Source organism: Diadema setosum, chromosome 14, assembly GCF_964275005.1.
Source record: "Diadema setosum chromosome 14, eeDiaSeto1, whole genome shotgun sequence".
Classification (NCBI taxonomy): Eukaryota; Metazoa; Echinodermata; class Echinoidea; order Diadematoida; family Diadematidae; genus Diadema; species Diadema setosum.
Window position 1 is genome coordinate 2,612,027 of NC_092698.1, and position 22,366 is coordinate 2,634,392.

General features: G+C 40.7%; 1 protein-coding gene across 1 annotated transcript in view; it reads right to left on the minus strand.

The window, feature by feature from the left end:
- The window catches only part of LOC140237532 (transcription factor 12-like), a 268,067-nt gene that overhangs the window by 147,626 nt on the left and 98,075 nt on the right, over window positions 1-22,366 (minus strand). Inside the window, exon 6 of the mRNA XM_072317467.1 lies at window positions 9,603-9,667. Coding sequence (XP_072173568.1) covers window positions 9,603-9,667 — 65 coding nt within the window. The remainder of the gene's footprint in view (window positions 1-9,602; window positions 9,668-22,366) is intronic.

Genomic DNA, 22,366 nt, shown 5'->3' on the forward strand with positions numbered 1-22,366 from the left:
GTGATTTCTTTCCAGTAAGCACATGTTGCAAACACACACACACACACACACACACACAAAGACTCATTCATTCACTTACTTGCATACACACACTCAGTCACACAGACAACAAACACTCTCACACACAGACAGACCTGAAACATACACATACACACACATATAAGCACACACATCCACTATAAAGGAAAGAAACGGTCTTGTAGCTGTAATCTGTGTACAAAACGACTGACTTCTGCAATATTTAATCTCCAGTGTAACTGTCAGACAGATTATACCCATTATTACATTTGTCTAGTACGAGTATGAAATGAGTATCACTGGGCACATTTTCCTCAATCACGTGGCCATTTTGTTCCTGAAATTCCCTGAGCACATCTTGATGAATTACTGCCGCAAATCAGCTCGAGGGAAAAAATCAATGCAGAGAAAAGCACATAAATCATATATCACTAATTCTCATCCACAATAATTTGGGTGTACAGAAGGAATACATTGTAGGTTATCAATATCTGACTGCTATAAATCAATGCATGTGTAAGACCACAACGTCAACTGAAGTTAAAAGTGCAAAGTTCATGAGCTCTATACCTGATATGTAGTCATAAAGTAATATATGAATGAGTACAATATGAAAGAGAGAGAGAGAGAGAGAGTGTGTGTGTGTATTATATATGTATATCTATGTATTGATATATATATTGTATATATATGTATATTGCGTATATATATATATATATATATAATATATATATAATATATATATATATATATAAAATATATATATATATATATTATATATATATATATATATATATATATATATATATATATATATATATATTATATATGTATACTGTATATAAAGAATATATATACATACATACATACATACATATAAAAAGAGAGAGAGATAGATATATGTACATATTTCACATTCAACAATTTACCTCAGAAATCAGAGGAATTACAGTGCAGCACATATCTAACATGCCCCATAATTGACAAGAATTTGGTAGAAAGCTTGAATAAACGTCATTTGTCACATGAAGTAAAACATATATGATGCAGTTTGTGGTATCCTAGGGGTACCAAATAGAAATCTACCATTTTGCTGAACAATTCTCCCTTTTGTTTTTCAGGCAATTACTAGTATGTGAGTGAAAAAAATAAAATTGAAAATTCCTCCTCAAGTTTAAAGTGTTTTGAAAGTGCACTTTTATTCCTTTTTTTTTGGGGGGGGGGGGGGAGGGGGTAAGTGTAAATGCTCGCTCTCCGCCTCGCCAGCTTTATTCCAGCTTTTGGTCGTGTGACATCCAACCATCAATGCAGGGTATCTCCTGCCCGCCTACCTACATTCAAGAGACAGAAACAAGTTGCTCATGTGCACTACATACCCCCTAACCCAAATATTCCAGTACATTGTAAAACTCTATTTTTGTGTGTGTGTGTGTGTGCATTTTCTGTATTTTTTCAATGGAAATGCCCCTACTTGCAATTAAGCACTTGTTAGATATTTAGAATAAAATGGCAAACTTTTTTTTTTTTTTTTTTTAAATTCTCACGAATTTTGCGAGTCAGGCAGTATTCGCGACTTTAAAGACACCAAAAAATATGGACTCTGATCCCCATATGAATGTGACGAGGACATTTATGCATTTCTCCGATCAGTACTGTATTCCATGATCGCGAATTTAACCACTAGCGAAATCGTAGGGAAGTCCCGATTCGCAAAAATTTAGACTCGCTGAATATATGGCATATACAGTACATTGAAGCATCCCATTTTTATTACACGTAGTCACTACAGAGTCAAAGTCAGGTCATGTTAACTACATGAATTCTTTGACGCTCATGAGATTTCAGTCTCTAGTAGACCCCCTGATACTTCTTTCTTTGTTTCTAGGCCAAGGACCATTATTAACATCGGAGCCAAGGAGAAGCTGGCAATCACCCAAAACCAATTGAAAAACTACTACAGCAACTTTGCCTCATTCACTAAATAGGAATTAAGAAATGCCTTCAATTCATATGTTTGTACCTTTCATCCCACCTCCAGGTTTTTGTTTCTTTTTTATTTGCCAGAAAAAAAAAAGGAGAAAAAAAACCCCAACCTTTTTCAAAGATGACGATGGAGATTTTGGGAAAACAATACCATGAATAATGCATTCCTGAATATACTGTGACTTTCTAACGACATGTAAATTGCAAATTGCAGCAGTCACTGGGAGACGGGGCTGCTGAAGGAATAGTAAGGGGAGTTCCCGCGGGGGACAGGCCAACCATCTCGCGTGTCCGCTGCGCGTGGTGCAGCGCTCGTCAAAGTTAAACTGTTTGTCCATTCAGGAAGTTGCTCTTCGAGGAATATTCTTGAGTTTCTGCGAGACTCGGCTTCACGGAGCTGACCTAAATTGTGTAAAATGTGAGCTCCCCTAACCCATTTACACCTGCCAAAAGCGCCCCCCCTTTATGATACGGCTTGCCAGGGTACACTCTTGCGAGAGCAGCGAGAAACCCAAGGCAGAGCTGTCAGGCTGCCGCGGCGCTCGCGCCCCGGTGCCGCTAGCAGTTCGTCCATGTCAGCATCGGATCCGCTTCTTTCCTCGAAAGTCAATCACCATCCGTTCCAGTGAAGCTATACTTCTTCCTTCTCTTACATACTCACTTCCCATCTCTCTCTCCTTCTTCTTCTTCATCTTCTTCTTCTTCTTTTTTGTGCCATTCCCTGCTCCTGTCTTTTGGGGCGAGTTGGGTCGCGTGACGTGGAGCCACTGAAAGCCCTCCTCGTCAAAAGTCAACCGAGCAATTGTCCCTGTGCTAACAAAAAACGCACCTGGACAGGTGGCGCACTCATGTGATTGAGCGGCGCGGCAATCCAATCCCCGAAAACATGTCTCCACAGACAGGACCCGAGCCCGTCTTAGCGCATAAATGCAATTGGCAATCAAAGGGAACTTGGGCGCGCTATATGACTGAATTCCCGGCCAGTGGAAAAGGGTAGAGTGGAGGGGGGCTCTTTGCATAATGAGATGGAGGTATCAGGAGCTCACGCTCAGGAGGAGAAAGAAGGGGGAGGAGGAGAAAAAGGGGGGAGCGGAAGACGGTGTTAATTCCTCACACTCGGCTCCCCCATCAGCGATCAGACCATCACCAGAGTCCATTGGATCTTGGGTCATAAACCTGACGTGAGCTTTCCATGAAGGATTTGAGATATGTGGGGGGGGGGGGGGAGGCGATGTCTTGCACCAGAAAAAGCACAATTACCCCTCCCCCCCCCCCCCCTTCATCCAATGCTGCTAGTGTGCTAGTTAAATCACTGCTGGCGCATGCCTCTGCATTTATGAGGTCACTTAAAGAGTGCAGCCGAATAGTGAAAGCTTGGTTACAAACCAGAATGAACTTTTTCACTTCACCCCAACCTCCATCATTTACTCATCTTTTTCTCCTTCTCTCTCTCCATTTTGTTTTATACATTTCCTTCCTTAAACTCTTTGAATCTTTTTCTTACTTTACTCTACTTTAACCCCTTTAATCAGACCAAGAGGTAGTAGAACATGAAAAGTAAGGAACATGAAACCTCAAATATGTACTAGGACTGTGTACTTTATATCCTTCTTCAGATTTAATTGTAATGAGAGAGTGTTTGAGTGACTCTGTTGTAGCATAAAATACCAGAAAACACACTTGCCCTTTAACTTTTATCATAGGAGACCAAAGACCCACTTACAGGAGAATCTTTATTCAAATCTTAGAAAAAAATTCAGCTCTCTTCCTGTGCTTACATACAACTATGTACATCTTATTTTTTCACACACAAACACAAAATGATTCTTCTCATAGGTGGTCGATTCATAATGCTATGGGTTCAAGGCAATACTCAGTTGAGCTTTTCGACTGGCTCCTTTGGGTGCATTTACACTTTACTTTTTGGGCCATAATCAATGTTCTGAAACATGATTAGTGCAAAACATGATTGCATCCTGACTCTAGCTGCTGGCTCAAAATGCACAAAAAGATGCAGTTTACGATCAGCGGTTCTCTCTAATCATGTTTACTCAGGAAGCATGAATGCAAATCATGTTTACGTTCGGCGATTCTCTCTAATCAAATTTACTAGCAAAGCATAAATGCAAAATATTGAATGCTGAACAAATCGGTACAATGTTTTAACAATGGTTTTAACAAAGTGCAGTGCTTGTTCATGAAATGAGCTCTTTCTGAAGCTCAAAAACTTGAGCATAAACAGTAACCCCATGAATCGGTGTTTTGGATCAGCACTTCCAAATGCTGATTCTGCTGCTGCAAATTGGCGATAAATACATCCTCAAAGAAAATTTTCATAAAAGATCTCGAAGTTGAATCCATAAAAATTATACACATGAATAGCCCAGGAGGTCATGTAAAAAGAAAAACAAATGTTTTACATCACAGCAAGGCCATTGACTTGCACATGTGGTTAAGATCTTTTCTCCCTCTCCAAAGTTTTTCTCCTCATTCAGAAATGAAACCTGTTGTTCCTCAAGTGCACCTCCTCCAAACAGGTGTATAAAGTAGTTTGCGGGCGAATCAAGATTCATTCCAATCATTCCAAAGGAATCCATGCCAAAAATGATCACATTTAGAGGCAACAAATAACTTCACACTACTGTTATTACTTCCTTGGATTCGTCTACTTTTTTTTTTTTTTTTTTTTTTTTTTGGGGGGGGGGGGGGGATTGTTTCGGATCCCTTTTGCTAAAAGCACACCTATGGTGACAAACCGTTTCTGTCTTGTAACAGGCATGGGAGGCACTGTAAGGCCTGTAACCTGACATAGAAGGGTAGTGGGTGGGTGGGTGTGGGGGGGGGGGGGGGGGGGAGGGGATCAGTTGTAGGAGGGGCAGCCTCAGGTAGCAGGTCTACGTACCACTGCTACAGGCTGGCAACACATATCATCCCCCCCCCCCTTCCTTGCTGCTGTCAGGTCGCCGTAACTTGGGATTATGACTCTCTCTTCTCCTGACAACCTGCATCCTGCCTTAACCGACCAAGAATGTGACGACACGCATACCACAGGTTGCTTAATACTGCCACCAGTTGCAAACTTCTTCACACCTTGCATAAAAATTCACAGGCAAATTGTTTGCAAACAGAACAATGTGTCAGCAAGTATACATATACTTACGCATATCAAACTTTAATGAAATCCCCCCCCCCCCCCATGGCTTTGCGGTTTTCAATGTTGTATACTTGTGTCACATATTACACGCATTCTTTTAATTTTAGCTTTCCATTAAACACCTCGAAAAGTTTGGGTTTTGCGGCTGTTTTAGGAAGATATTATTAAATTCACACAAGTGCTAGGTTCTTTTTAGACTGTCTGGGAAGAAGTTACCCTGGTATCACAAGGTAACACAGAGCAGAGTACAGACCACAAAGACCAAAGTCTGCTAACATGGATATGAGTATGTGGGAACAGGTAGCATATTACAATTTTCTCCACTTATAAAAAGTATCACGTCAGTGAACTAATGGTGTAGACTTTGGACAAAATCTTGCTTGAATACAAATTACATAATGACCACAAAACAACTACAAAAAGAATTTTCAGAAAAACAAAAAATTTTTAGAGAAAACTTTCAGAAAAAGTCTTAAGAAAGCAAAAAGTGAAATTCTGGATTTTGAGCTCGCAAAGGTACCCTCATCTTCATGCTGTACGCACGTTTTTGTAGCTGTGCTTATTCCGTTCTGCCATCTCCACACCAGCTTGAATCTCCCTCTCCTTCACTAGACAATTAATGACGCCGCCGACGAGAATATTAATAGCTCAGAAATCTCTGGCAGCCTGCTAAAATAAAAAAGAAAAAGTGGGGGGGGGGAGGAGGGAGAGGGAGGGGGGCAGGGGGGTGGGGATGGTTCTTGCCTCTTCTGTTCTACCTAGCCTGTGCGGAGGGGATGCCCCCGACCGCATGCCAAGTCAAATTAGCGGTGGCGCCCACTAACAGCTGGCTGGGAGATTCCCCCCAAATGAAACACCTGTACCAAAACATCTGCGCCATTTTTTTCCCCTCTCTCTCTCTCCAGTTTAACTATATCAGAGAATGCAGATAGAGAGGTAGTTCGGTAAGTTTGGGGCGAGAGGGTGAGAAAGAGATCCATGGCGAACACGGTGAATCGGTAAGCTCCCCTGCAAATCCACCCGATTTAGACTGCGTCACATTCTGATGTTTGTGGTAGGACGGAGCTAAGCCCGGTTAATGTTTTAATAGCACTAAATTGAGGGATTAGGGCCCCGAGCATCGATTCAGGACAGTGATGGACTGCCCTGTCTGCTGCTACCAAGAGCACTTAACTAACCAAACAATGACAACAATGTCACGGTGCAGGAAGCTATGTGTAGTAACAGAGACAATATGGCTGAAATTTCTTCATCCACATCACAATGACAACATGCCTAACATCTAAATGGAAAGCTTGATACACAATCACATCACATTGCAGCTAAATTTCAAAATCATTTATACTGTCATCAATGATTCTACTGCATTTGCACAATGGGCAGTAATCACAAAATAATCACTTGAACCATTTTTCTTTTTGGTTGCACATAATGCCTCTACTACACGTTGACTAAACACAGCTAAGTTTGGATAATACTGTGTTTGGATAATACTAGCATCAGAGATGACAATGACCAAGGAGGTTCAAGAGAATGGAGTCACAACTGTCATATTTCCTTTGAAGTCACGTTCGATGCTGCCACTCGAAAGTATTTGAAGCATGTGGCAAACTGGATCTGCCACGCAGATAGGAAGACAATTGACTCATGTCTCATTGCATAATCACCAGCCACTTTCTAACGAAAATATGTCTTTGTGATGGTAATTACTTTTTGCCATCCATACTTATAAAAGATAGGTGGTATATGATGGTAAAGACACAAGGATGCGCGAATAGAAATTGCGCAAAAAATGAGGAAATGAAAATGAAAATTACTTGACTGGCCGTGCCCGGCCACTAATCTGATGTATCTATTAATATAGAATTATACTTGAAGATTATTCCATATCAGTTTTATTTGGAGGAATTAAGTGGAAAAGTGATAAAAACCGGCTTTCCGGGAGGGTACAGTTTTAAACACTTTCACATGATACAGCTCTGATTTACATTTTTGCACATATTTCATGAAGGGATTGACCTTTATTTAATGAGCTTTATCATTAAGTGAGATTTCATTTCATTAAATAGATAAACAAGCAAAATATAGCCAACATTAAGTTAACGTTCAAAATGAATCTTCAGATTGCTCAGCAAGACGGCGGCATCAAACCCCGCCACCAAAGGCACAGATGCACCTGTGGAATTCTTTTGTACATCAATAGAAAAGTGACAACTGTTTGAATAATTACAGCCAGTTGGAACTCCATCTCTAAAACCTCCTTGCAATGACCAAATTAATGAATTCATACATCCCACAACTGCCATTTGCCTGTTAAGAGGTTTTATCTAAAAATAATGTCTAGCAATAGGAAAAAATAAATCTGTTAAAGGTGCATGGTCCCGGTGTTTTAGTCAAATGCGTACGCGGGCGCACGGCGCAAGTTTCCTATAGAGACCTACGCTATCAACTTCTCTTTGGCGTTTACGCTTTGGCCCACTTTCCCGAGTCCGAAGAAGTCCGATTCAGTGTAGTCAGAGGTCCGGTCACAGTTCGGCTCATAAATCGGCTGAGGGGGATGACAGCTTTAGCAAACTTCTTTTGTGATGTCACAATAACAAGCACATATGCACGCACCCTGGCATTACTACAGACTGCGCGATGCGCAAAGAAGACAACAAAGGCAACGTTACTTAGCAACACCTACGCACTTTACTCTTGATGACAGCTCAACTTCGGTAATCTTTGTATCAATGCTAACGATGATCGGCAGTACATCAACAGCGCCATCTACAGTACCGGGACTATGCCCCTTTAAATAACTAACATCATGGCACTTCAAATGTCTAATTTGCGCTTCATAATCCTACAAAGAATACTCCTTACGCTCTAAAAAGACGGGAAAAAAAAACAATTGAGTTTGATGACAGTTATGAAAGGTATATACATATATTCATGAGGGAAAAAATGCCAGATAGTTTGGGGTATCATCTTTGGCACTGGCATTAAAACATGCTTTTGAGGAATCTGATGCTCTACTGTGCGTTTAGGTTGTTGCAGCAACCAGAGGGGTTTGATTGCTCACTTGTTCAACATCTTCTGAAGCAGTGACATCCCAACCCTGGCTTCCTTTCCCACACTCCTCCCCTCCTCCTCCTCCTCCTCATCCTCTCCGGTAAGGGTGTAAAGCTAATCAACCCCTGTCCAGCTGGAGCTACCAAAACCCCCTTTTCCCTGTCGCAGGCTCTCGACTTGAAGCTCGCCGCGGGCTGTTCCCGTGACGACCACACGCCCGGTAAGATTTCCCCGGGCTGTCAAGTTTACGTTCAAACTGAACAAGCGATACACATGTTGTTGTCGCTGGCGCCTCTCCAAGAAACCTCAGATCCATGCTTTTGTGGGTCTCCAATAAATGTTGAGTAAAAAAGCCTTTGCCATCCCATTTCATTCATACTCTTCCCTTTTTCTCTTCACTCTGCTGCTTTCTCATTCAAGTTCTTGCACTTTCTATCTATTTCTTCTTCTTCTGCCTCTGTTTTCTCTTGGTATGTACATTCTTTTACTCGTCCGCTCTCTCAAGTCTCCTGTTTCTCCAAATGTTTCTCATGACCCAAAAAGATTTTTAACTTCAAGAAGCTTGAACGTTTTGAGTTAAGAGGAAACATTAGACTTTTCTAGGACTAACTTTACTACTTTTTGTGCGATTTTTAAGTCCATGAATTTCTTTTTATTGCCTATTCATAAGTCGTGTTGTCCGAATACGCATACAGGAAAGTTTGCGACGATCCTTGTAGGATGGCACTGAATTGCTCACCTTTTCATTCCATCTTTACTTGAATGCCATGAGCTTTTCTTGGTGAGTTTGGCATCTCTGCTCCGGGATGCAATGACCCCCTTATGTCTATCTGTCTGTCTGCGCACGTGCAGGACAGTATGTGATAGTGCACAAACGTATCAAGCATATTCCTGACAGCATCATCAAATGCCAATTTTGCATTCACTGTATCTCTACCCGACAAATTATAAACCCACGTCCAAACAGTACATACCCATACACACACAAACACAAACACAAACACAAACACAAACACACACACACACACACACACACACACACACACACACATACACCATAGCATTTATACATTTATGAAACAAAGGCAACACAAAGTCATCTCAACCATCATTTGATTCTTCTCCTCGCCACCGCTCCATCCTGCCTCGGAAAAGTCCGCTCAGTGCTCGGAGGTGATGCAGCCTTGCATTGGACAAACACAATACACTCTTCCGCGTACTTGACCACGGAGTGCTAGGTACACAACCCCTCTCCCTCCCTCCCTCCCTCCCTCCCTCTCTCTCTCTGACCATCTCGAGCTCAATAAACACTCTAGGGGGAGGGGAAACACACACTCGGGGGCAGAGCAACAGAAATATTCGGCCCCTCCGCCGAGGAGATTGCCCAACTTACCGGTCCTGCGGCGTCTCTTGATATTGAGGAGTACGACGGCATTGAATACAAGTCTTTGGATTTCCCTGCAGTGGAGAAAAAAAAAAAGAAATGAAAAAAAAAAGTGAAGAATATTATTACAGTTTAATGAACCAACTGAAGTAGAAATTAGGGTTGCTGCAAGTATTATGACAATAGCATTAAAATAAGTCAATAGTCAATAACTGCTGTTATGGAAAGGGCAATCTCATTGGAATCTGTTGCACTGCTTTGAGATATCATACATGATGAACACATACATATTATTACACAAAGTGTTTTTCACCTATGCTCACATTCATAACATGAATGGCTTACTCAGATTTTCCTACGTAAAATGGTCAACGATGTGCTCCCTTTTTAACCCTTGGCCATTCACCAAAGGGGCATTTGGAGCCTCATTAACATTTTATCATAGCCTCACACTCTTGCAGAAGATTAAAGAAAAAATGCTACTACAGCACTGAAATAATATGGAAATTGTTTCCTACGCAACAAAACTTTAGTACAATATTGGTAATTGTTAACAATACTGATTGGTCTAGAGTACCTTTCCCTTAATGAAATGGATATTCGACAAGGTATTCAGCAACTAGACATTTACATGCACAATAATCACAATTATGAATGCATATCTTTCATATAATTTCTTTTGGTTCTTTTCCATTCCATCCACACAGGGGTTTGTGTTTGGTTTGTTTTTCTACCATTTCAGACAGGATATGAAGACATAACTTCGGGCAAGGTCTTCCGCTCGAGGGACAGTGCTGAAGACCCAACAAACATTATTGCAATTAATGTTTGTACATATGAAATGTGGCACTCCTGTTTTCATCTATCAAAAATGTGGAAAACAGGCATATTTACGCTTGTTAGCATCTGTCAGAGATGGATATTTTTTCGGCTAAATTTGTCACATCTCCGTGAACCCCCCGGGGTGCGCAATAAAAAAAAAAAGCAAACGATTACAAGAGTGGAGATGTCAAATATTATTATCCAATTTTACGGGAGACCAGCCGCGGTGGAAGCGCAGTTTTGCAGCAATTGTGGTCAAGGGGGCACAATCACAAGGCACACAGGAAACGGAGATACCAAAAGGATAAAGGGGAGAAAATTTCCCCTCTCCCAATCTGTAACCCCCTTGTTTTCTGTCAAATCTCATGTAATTGCCTAATCTCTCTCTCATTCTATTAGGCGAAATATGCACGGGCAAAGAAAAAAAATGAATATATTCCAAATATAGCCTACAGGAAAGGGGGAAATGATTACAATTGGAAGTGGAACCTAGATTGCTCGGTAGATCGGGCGCTAGCGAGTGTCTCATTTCCCCAACCGCGCGAGGCAAAAATCGGAGGGAGGATATAGACAATAACCACGGCGAAAGAAAACATCTGAGAGCGGGGAGAGGGAACAGCGCGCTGGCCGTCTGGTCCACTGGGGGACAAGAGAGCGAGCCGAAGGAGCAGCGAAGGAGCTGGGTAAGATAGAGGGCGATAAAGGAGGACCTGACAAGTGTCTGTACATCCAAGCGCTTTCCTCCCAACGAAAATACAGCTTAATGAAACATCCTGGCTGGTAAAGCCTTTGGATAAACATTGCCAGAACTGGGGAAATTGTCTGTGATGTGATGACTCCATAAAAAGACTCGCCGGGGTACAATAACTGCGCGTTCCTTTACAGGTGCATCGCCGTACCAGACATGGAGGCGCATTCCCCCCGAAAAATTTCCTTCCTCAACGTCCACAGAGTATTTGATGAAATGCAAGATAAAATATTTTTGAAAGTAGCCCAAAGAATCAATTAGTGGACTTTTCTTCATCTAGTTTATCTCCTCAGTGATCTTTCTAACAATAATGGGTCTTTTTCTTCACAAGACATGTTTCTATTAGCATTTCAATGTCAGCATGATGAACATGTTGAAAAGAAAACTTTGCAGACTACTTGTCACTCAAGGTAACAGGACTAACGAGCACATGCCACTAATAGCCTGAGGTATTAAATCAAAATGCCAAACTGAAATTGGGAAGAAACCTCAAGTTCACAATTACCGAAGACGACCTTTGCATGAGAAAACTTTTATTACAGGGACATGATGATATGAAACAAAGCATCAATACCTCATTGACGAAGTACCAATCATAAGTGTAATTACACTCAGTCGCAAGATGACATTGTAAATGTTCGGTAGCTGATGACAACAAGTTATTTCACCAAATCTCAAAGGTACCATATGAATGATTGCGTCCAACGATTAGTCTCACTCATTAGACTGCACTCGGTTTAACCAACTGCTTCTCAGACTGGAGTGTACTCTGTATTGTGTCTATGACAAATTGTTATGTCTCAGGGTTAACAGGTAATACTCAACTCATACACATCTGCTCTTTGAAACTGTCACTAAGTATTCTACAAGGGTACACAAGATCCAGTTTTGGTAAGTACCGAACGTGCAACACATTTCGCAGGAGTTTTGCTTTTGCAGATTTCGGCAGTAGACCAATACTTGTGAACTTCACGCCATACATGGATATCGAATTTCACAAGGGCACTGTTCATCATCGAAAAAGGTGGGAATCGCTACCTTTGCTTCTTGTTATATGAAATAATGCTTATTGCTCATTTTGCCACTAGTTCTAACAATAACTATGACACATCATGAATTTTGCTTTGAAGAAATTGTCTTGAAAGTCCCAGTTCACAGAAATAAATCATGTAAAACAGGTTTATTGTCAAAGATGAGGTCCGTAAAATCACTCAAATGTAGAAATACCCTTTTACTTTCTAGGAAGCCTCTTTAACACCTGGTTTAATGTAAAAACGATCACTGTATGTCTAAGCTGGCATCCATACTGGTACTGGTCTCTGAAGCTTATGGTGAGGAAATCACAACTTTACAGTCTGACTCACACATTATATGATCATATTTTGTCATGATCCATTCTCCAGATTTCCTTTCCCAACATGCAATGATGCTAAATTCATATTGTTAGTGACAACTAACTACAGATCAGGAAATGCCCCACACATCATGTAACTTTCGTCTCGTTTCTCTTAACATCCTGATTCTCGTCATTGTTTTCATGTCTTCCCACCCCTCCCTTAACCAACATTCTCCGATTCCCCTCGCCCAGCCAAAACGGCTCCCCTAGGCAAGTGAATAATTATTTTTTAATGCCAGCCTAATGAGACACTGGCATGGATGGCTGGCGAGGAGGGGGCTGAATTCACACTCAGCTAGGGGTGTCATGGGGGGACGGGCCATGCGCTGGTATTTGGATTCAGCGAGGTCTAGCGTAACCCATTAACGATTCAAGGACACCGCTTACGTGTGGGGGTAAAGGGGATGTGCGGCCGAGGCGGCAAGAAACGCTTCAGCTCCTCCCAAATTTTGACGTGTGAGAAGAATCATTTAGACTTCAAGAAACGGGCATCAATGCATCACTGGAGACATCTTCTTCACAAAAACAACATTCCTACATGTACTCCCTGTATCTACAGAAATTACTCTCCTGCAAAGCAAATTAAGCAAGTATGACCATACTGTGTCATTTCAAGTATTTAAAATTGTTAGCGTTTACTTCCATTTTGAGTGACAGTAGCGGCCACACAGACATCATCGTATCTGTAACATGGATAACATTACAGTCCTTGTATCGACGACCACCAAGAATTATGAACACTGTGTGAGATTCAAAACCTGTCCAGCAGAGTTAAACCACAATTTAAAGACAGAATTGGTCATCTGCAGATTACAGATTCATTTTTCAATACCATACTATATCAGACCGATGTCATCCACCAGTTCCATGATATTTGCTCCTGTGACAATTGCTCCCATGAAATATATCTGCTTGCTAAGCCAAACACAAATTCTACCCACAAACATGACCCTAATCCTAGTCCTCAGATCAAACTATACCTAAAACCTCATCACAACCCTAACCCTAACCTAAATCCTTGGAGAAACTAAGATCGGAGCAATTGTCGCAGGTGTAAATATCGTGTCACCCATCCATTATTTCATGGACACATAGGAAAGTCTTGATACTCTTAAGTCCTGACAGGCAAATTGTTTAAAAATCCTTTGGCACCACTGTTACAGCTCTTGAGTGGAATGGCACTTCAAAGGAATATAAAGTCCTTTCAGACATCAAGATTACTGAAATGAAATTGTCAAGAAAAAATGCACTGACAAACAAGCAGCGGAACGATAAGAATCAAACCTACCTGAACCCATGTTTCCTTGAATTTATTGACAACTTCCTCTCAAAAATTGAATTTTACTAGATTTGCCTAAACCCGTGCAAGCCCCTGATCGTAGGCCAGGGTTCACTGACTGGCACTTTCCGGTAGGCATTTCACGCGTTGCCATATTCTCAGAATTATTCTAAGGCTCTCTGCAACCATTTTCATTATCACTCGCAAATTGAATGAGATTATGATATCCCAATCCCCTGAAGAGCGGGGTGGTACACAGGCTGGTTTGCCGTTTGTGGAAAACTTCCAAGAATTCACTCATGTTCGTACGTATAAGAGTGGTTTTCATTCCAGGAAATGTAGCCAAGATTCATGAGCGGGTTCCACCATGGGATATTCAGGGCAATGCCTGCACACTGTTGGTTCGCCAAGTTTTCCTGACATCATATGCGCAAGAGAGGTCATAGTATGTCACATCCATTATATATTATGCGATTAAGGGATTCAAGTCATTTGGCTATTTGGCCACCTACCTGTCTTTAGTGGCCACCTGTCTACTATGGTCAGTACCTTTATTTCCCTTAAGTGGTCATCAAAACTGAGGTTTGACTGTATTCTTAGTAGATAATGAAGGTTTTCTACCTACTCATATGTCAATTGCCAATTTTTCAAAACCCAAATTTATCATCAAGACTTGCATGCACTTGAAACACAAACATAAAGATATGAGTAATGATAACATGTACAGATGACATGTCAATAAAATGGTCATTATTCGAAAATGGCACTGCAATCTATAAAAAATGCAACCCTTTTTGCTTGCAGGTAATGTATGTAACAGCACCCTCAAAACTGCCCTAAGTTTCACAACAAATGAATGAAGACTGCTAGTATGTTTGCCCTAGGAAGATAGATGGGGAGGGGGGGGGGGGGGGGGAGAGAGAAGCATAGAAAAAGGGAGAAGGAATGAGGGCAATTCTGAGGTCACTACCATGATCGCGCCAGGAGAAGAAATTAATTAGCATGACGCTCTGATTGCTGATCTAGTAGCTTGACCTGCAAAATTCGGGCTGCTAACTCCAGTGGTGAGAAGAGAGCGAGTCCCTTGCCGATCGACCAAAAATGGCTCTAATTAAGATGCTTATCAAATATCATTTCCCTCGTAAGCGTTCCATGCATATGACTGGAATCCTGATCACTACAACTCGCATAGGCACCAAATCGCGTCGTCTCTGACGCAAACAATCACACTGTTAATTGGACGGAAACTGATAATTACAAATTACAAAACCTAGCGGGGGGGGGGGGGGGGGTAAAAGAGGATGGAAAGCCACAGTTTAACACATGAGAAAAATCTGCAATACTCCACTCTTTGCAAACTATGATTTGCCAAAATATGCAGTATTTATCTTTACAGGCATTTCCTGACTTTCGCTTAATTGAAGGAAAAGACAACCATCTTCCTTGCCCGCTGCCAGAATGCTGATGCAGCCAGTCCTTTTAAATACCTTCGAAAAGCTCTGTTTACATGTTATGTTGCCATGGCAATGCACTGTGGTCCTTATTGTCACAACTGCCCTCCTAATACATCAGATTCCAGCTCTCATGCATGGGGATGACTGGAATTGGGTACAGCACAAATGATTCACTTCATTTCAGATCTAAATTTGCCCGTTTCAAATTTGGGGAGATTTATTACACAATGACGGTTTGGAACAACCACAGGAAATCACTTATTGTCCAACAGGGAATGAATGAATCTCATATCCTAATACCTTTAATAACAGCAATCACAAAGCCAAAATGAGATTTTTTACTGATAGATGGCAAAATTTTGCTTGAAGTGGTATGAATCAACATTTGTACAATTCCACTTCATAACAGCAACAGCTCAGGCAAGATTCCATTAACCTGTGTCATACTACTGTGCTGCAACATGATTCATTATGACTGCAACAACAACAAAATGATCACTTTCAACATAGAGCCCGCCTTCATTTCAGTGTAAACGCGCAAAAGGCCACATGCGGGGCCAAAATTGGCCACGCATTGGGCCACGCTCAGGAGGTGGTCTCGGCCGCGGACGAGCCGCGGCCAAGCCCGGCCTTTTATCAGTGTAAACGCAAACTGGGCCAAATGCGCGGCCAATTCTAGTCTGGCTTCGTGAATTCGGGCCTATGGGTTTAGTGGCAACTTAACGCCCTTATCATTCTCAACCGACGAAATGATATATTTAGTCTGCCCTATACCAGTAGTCACCTTCTTGTGAAGGCCATTTCTACTATTCATACTCTCAAACTGCTCTTGGATGCTTACACTGCTCCATTTCAAATCTGTCTTATGAGTTTAAATGCTTGCAGACTGAAGAAGAGGCTAAGAGTACAGACAGGAGCAATATTTCTGTGACACTCCCCCCCCCCCACCCCCATCAAACCCAGGGGAATGCATGGGATAGCTAGTCCTAAACTGGGGCGCACTAACAGCCAGTAGCCTCAAAAATCAGCATGGGTCCAGCACCACCAGTGCCTTAAAGGAGTTTACAGTTCCTACGAAGGAGAGTCAACGGTATCGCGAATGCTAGGAGACAAAAGCTGCAACTTACTGGAATTTCCAGAAAAAAATTAAAATATTTCCAGAAAAGTTTTAAAATATCATCTCCAAAGGAAATGGGCAAGTATCAAGGAAGTCCACTAAAATAGGATACACAGGGAACCTTCAGAGTCTTAAAGGACAAGTTCACCTTCATAGACATGTGAGTTGAGTGAATGCAGCAATATCAGTAGAACACATCAGTGTGAGTTTGAGCAAAATCGGACAATCCGTTAAAAAGTTATGAATTTTTGAAGTTTCTGCTCAGTCACGGCTGGATGAAAAGACTACTATAGCTTGTGATGTCACATGAGTACAACGATATAAAGAAAGAATACAGAAAATTCAACATAAATTCCATTTTTCTCGCATAACAAAAGAACACTCGACTTCTCTCTTTCAGAAGGCAGGGGGAATAATATTACCCTTAACATACGTCAGTAGCAAGTCAAAGAAATGTGCACTTTATTCAAAAAGTAAAGTTTTGTGAAATTCTCTTTTTATTTTCCTTATACCGTTGTACGCATTTGACATCATACACTGTAGTAGTCTTCTCTTCCAGCAGTGACTGCGCAGATACTTCAAATATTTGTAACTTTTGAACGGATAGTCCAATTTTCCTCAAACTTTCACTGATGTGTTCTACTAATATTGCTGCATTCTCTAAATCCTTATGTATATGAAGGTGGACTTGTCCTTTAACCCCTGTTCAGACGCAAGCCAGTTTATACCAAAACTTGATAAAGAAACAATGTATGAAGAATCACTGTACATACAGCCGACAGACCGTTCAGACGCTAATCTCGACCGTTCTGGAAAAAATGTCGTATTGATGTGCAGTTTCTCACTACGCAAGCTGTTATGGTCATGAGTGACAGGTATACTTGGGGTACCTTTCGTGCGCCCTCCCAGAAGCCCCGCCCAGTTACACCATTCTATGGTCGCCATACATTCAGACGCATAATGGATATGATGGAATGCTGATTCGTTGTCAAGTTCTAGTTTGAAAAGATGCTCTGACCATCGTTTCGTTAGTCAGCGTTCAGTTGTAGAAATTCATCTCTCTTTTTTTTTTTTACTATTCTAGATACATTCTCAAATGCCTTTTCAGGGTTACTTTAAAACGCAATCCTGGGAATCAGGCAAAGTGGTCAGAAAATATCTTGTGCTCTAGTTAGAACAGATAGGTGATATAATATAACACTGCATGACATCATCTATCATGGCAATAGTTGGCATGGTTCCATTAGCTGACAGATACTGTGACTGATGTGGTCTGTCGGAAATGCAGTGATTACAGACATCATATTCCATACGTATGCTTTAAAGACAATGCACGAGAGTCTATTTTGCCATGCTCTACTGACTAAACTTGGTGCATCTAATACTTTAGAACGTAACTTCATATCTCTCCCAGTACAGCCTTTGTTATAAACAGAATATACTTCTTTTTTAAGGAATATGAAGAAACTTTGTTTTTACGAATAATAATGAAAACGAAAGTATTAAATTGGATTACATATATGAGCACAGTTCTACCAAAAAAAATTAAAAGAAAATAAAAACAAATGAACTTTGAAAAAAATCCCTATGACTAATCTGCTCAAGAAAAGCATAATAAATGACACAAGCATGGACAAAGGAAAGTTAGAGTAAATACAATGGGATTTTGTTCATGCAATATCTTTTGCTATTAAGACAACAGCTGATTGTGGACTACAGATATTACATTGCACATACAATGTCTGTATATGTGACTTGATGTCTTTTCCACATGGTCACAGATAGAATGGGAAATACACCATTCTTTTAAATACACCCCTACAACTACACTGCATCATTAAGATGAAGCTTCGCAAAGCTATTAATTCGAAGCAACCTGTACAATGTTGTTGTTTTGCTTTTTTGAGGGGTATAATAGGAATATCACAGCTATTCATATCTCCGTCCATGTCTTCAGAAATCCCAGGGTCTCAAAACAGCTCAAATAGCTAGAAATTCAAGGACTTCACCTCAACTCTATGATCGAGGCCAGCGTTTCACTAGCGAGGTTCCTTGACTGATTTTATTGATCAGTCTCCCGAACTGTAGCTGGTATGAGCATCTGCATTTAACACACAGGCTTGTCTTGTCATCGAATCGTGAGTGAATGAATGCAAAATGTCAGTATTTCGTAACATGCAAAATAATACTTTCCTAATTTTTACTGGCATCTAAATGTAAAAATTTATAAGAAATGAAGTCGTTGTTTATTTCTTCTTTTAATCGCCACATCAAAGAATTGAAAGTCAATATTAAGGGCTATTCAAGGCTGATATGCAAATGCTGCAACCTAACCACTGTCAAGGTTGGCTGGCATTTGTCAGATGTCTGACACATCTCAGGGACGGATCAAACTCTCTCCTTGATTTGTCATTGAAATATTAAAAACCCTCTGCTCATATTTCTTCAAGGTGATGATAGTTCGCATCTTCCCGGAAGCTAAAATGAGTGCCAATGAGACCCATGTTCCACTAAACGTGTAAATCTGATTGTGGAAAATCTGATGTATACGAATAAGTACCGTGATTAGTTAAACACCCTGCTCTTTGCAATGAATAAATAAAAGCGAGATTTTTACATGCATGAGTTGTGACTCTCTCACACACGGGACCTCCATTTTATGTCCTATCCGAGGGACAGAGTGTTTTGCCTCTTACTAAAGGGGACAGTATGATTACACACGATATCGCTTAGTGGGACCAGGGAATCGAACCGGGGTGTTTTAGATCATGAGGGAAACGCGCTACCGACTGAGCTAACTCACCACCCTGCTCAATATGAAAGATAGTTGTAGCATATTACCGTGCAGCAAAAACAAAAAAAACAAACCAAAAAAAAAAAAAAAAAACGTGTTAGAAAACGCCTATATATCTATAGCAAGCTCTTATTTATCAAAACTAATCACAGTGCTTAGCCAATAAAACTCTATTTTCTCTAACGTGATTAGTTGAAGTCTTCACTCGCTTTGCACTCTGAGCTGATTCAGACCAAAGGCAAAGGCAACTTTCAAATCTTCTGTAATATCATTCTCAATTTACAAAGTATGCATGTACACCATACAGGGGACATGAGGTCAATGACTCCATCTGCGATCCTGTGACACACATCATGCGCAGCATCTGGAATCAAAAGGACCAGGACACCAGCTTCTCACCCCCTCGCCCAATAATCTTTGCCACTTTGTGTGAAAGTTTGACACAGCCAGACCTTTTAACCTGTCGCAAGGTGACCAGCTCGGTCTTTGAACACCTAATTAACATCCAGCGGGAATTGGAACCCGGGAGAAACACAAAATTTGTGCCATCAAAAAAGACTATCAATGTCCAGAATTAATGTCCAAATTTTCCCCCCTAATTCCTGGACCACGTAGCTTTGAGATATTTTCATCCGCCTCTTAATTTGGTCGTGTTTTTGCAGGAGCGGGCTAAAATAACACAATTAAAATCAACAACGGTGAGGAGTGCACCAGCACCTTCTCAAAAAAAGTTTTGTGGTATGCAGTTATACAAAAAGAAACAAAAAGTCCAAAATGACAAAACTTACTCAACAAATATATTCAATTTCTCAGTGACTATGTAAAATCCCAAGAGTGCATTCTATCCCGTCTCAAAACAAAGAAATCCAGTTATCTTGGGCACTGACACTGCCATAGCTCTTGACTGAATTTCCATCGATGTCAGATCAGGCACAAACACTCTGTCCGCCCTTCAATGAATATATTCCTGTCTATCAAATTGTTTTGTGAGAGGGTATTCGCATGTACCATGGCATTGCGGGTCAAAGGAAAGCGACTGGGTCTAGATGTATTGGTGTGATGTGAAGAGATCTCTTTGATAAACATCCAAAATTTGCACTGTGCCTGTGTATCACAGAAAACTGCCATAACAAAATGTGCATATCAAAAGCTTGGGAGTATCAACTCATTGAAGATTAGAGTATACCAGTTCCAAGTATAGTTGGGCAGGTGTATTTGAATAGATATGCAACAGCACAATCACTTCATCCTCAAAAGGTTAAAATAACATGTATCAGATGTGTGCATAAGAATCCATTATCATTACCATTACAGACCATTTACTTCTCATGATTAACCCAAAAAGATACTACATGAGCAAATAAATAAATACAGAGGAACAAATTTCACAGCTGATTTAGTTCATTATAAAATGATTTCAGAGAGTGATGCCATCAAATCCCAATCAAGAGGAAATAAGTGTATGTCTAACTTTTAAAAGTTGTACAAGAGTACAAACAAACTATAACCAGAGAAATTTAAATGCAGCTGTTTTGGTAGTGACAAGGGTGCTTTATCACCAACATTTCCAAACTTCATGAAAATTTGCCTGGCTGTTGTTTACAAGGCCGTTGTAATACTCATTAAAATTAAAAGAACAACAAAACCAGAAATGTCGCTATGGCGACTGGTATGCCTCCGCCATAATGCATGGTTCTCCTATGGAAGTAGTGAAATTTTGAGGAGTTGACCTTGACCTTTGACCCATGACCCCTAAATTCCCTTGATAATCCCTGCCAGTCAGTACATGTACCAAGTTCCATGAAGATACCTTGAACCATTCGTAAGATATGGAGAAAAAAAGTGAAATTTTAACATTTTCACCTGACCTTTGACCTTTTGACCTTTGACCTCATGACCTGAAACTCCCTCTGGAGAATCTTCATTTGGTAGTACATGTATACACTAAGTTTCAAGAAAATACCTTGAGGAATTGCATAGATATGGGGAAAATAGTGAATTGTTGAGCATTTGACCTTGACCTTTTGACCTTGACCTCTTTACGATTTCATTCAAAAACTACATAATTAATTGCCCCATCAAATGTCATCCTTGGACCAAGTTTGGTGAAATTTGCTTCATCCAATCTTGAATTATTGCATAAACAGATAAATTTTAGGATTTGACCTTCACTTTTGACCTTTGACCTCTAGCCGATTTCACTAAAAAAATAATCAAGTAATTGCCCCATCATATGTCATCCTTCGACAAAGTTTGGTGAAATTTGCTTCATACAGTCTTGAGTTATCGCGTAAACGGATACAATTTCATGATTTGACCTTGACCTTTGACCACAGCCGATTTCACTCAAAGTCTAATCAAGTAATTGCCCCATCATACTTTACACCTGGACCAAGTTTGGTAAAATTCCACTCAATATTACTCAAGTTATCGCGTAAACAAATGCGGACGGACGTACGGACGGACGGACGGACAACCCGAAAACATAATGCCTCCGGCACCCTTTGGGCGGAGGCATAAAAATGTGTGCAAGAGTTATAAATGTCGATGAAGGAGTGTCTGGAATGAAGACTACCCATGCTAGGCAGGCCTACAAACAGAGAGGAGAGACCCAACCCCTTTCATACTGGAGGCTTTGTGGAGTTGGTTACACCCAGAGTAACTACACTTGTATAAAGACTATGACTACAACATGCTCTCACTGACACTCTACATTGGAGAGCACCTAGATTGACTGGCAAGGATGTACTTCACTGCTTCCGAGTTAAAAACACGGTTTGGCATTGTGGGGGCTCAGTTCCAGGAATTGTCAAACTTCGTTTGCTATGTTAAAATGCGCATAATAAACACTCTAGTATACAAAAGAATTGAGAAATGTGCTGTCACTTTTAAAAAAATGAGAGAAACTTTGAACAAATAAATGCTAATACATAATTTACTGACTGGTTTATTCTAACACTACTACCTATGGGATATGTGGAGTATGACAGTTCCATTCACTTACAAATGTTCACTAATGTAATTCCAAAGCATCTGGCATTCATTTTCAACCATAATTGTTTCATACAGCATTGTACACAATATCTGGTGGTACAGAGGAACATACAGCTAACTAGATACAAACAGTGCCTTTCAGTCAAAGCAACATGATTGTTCAACATCT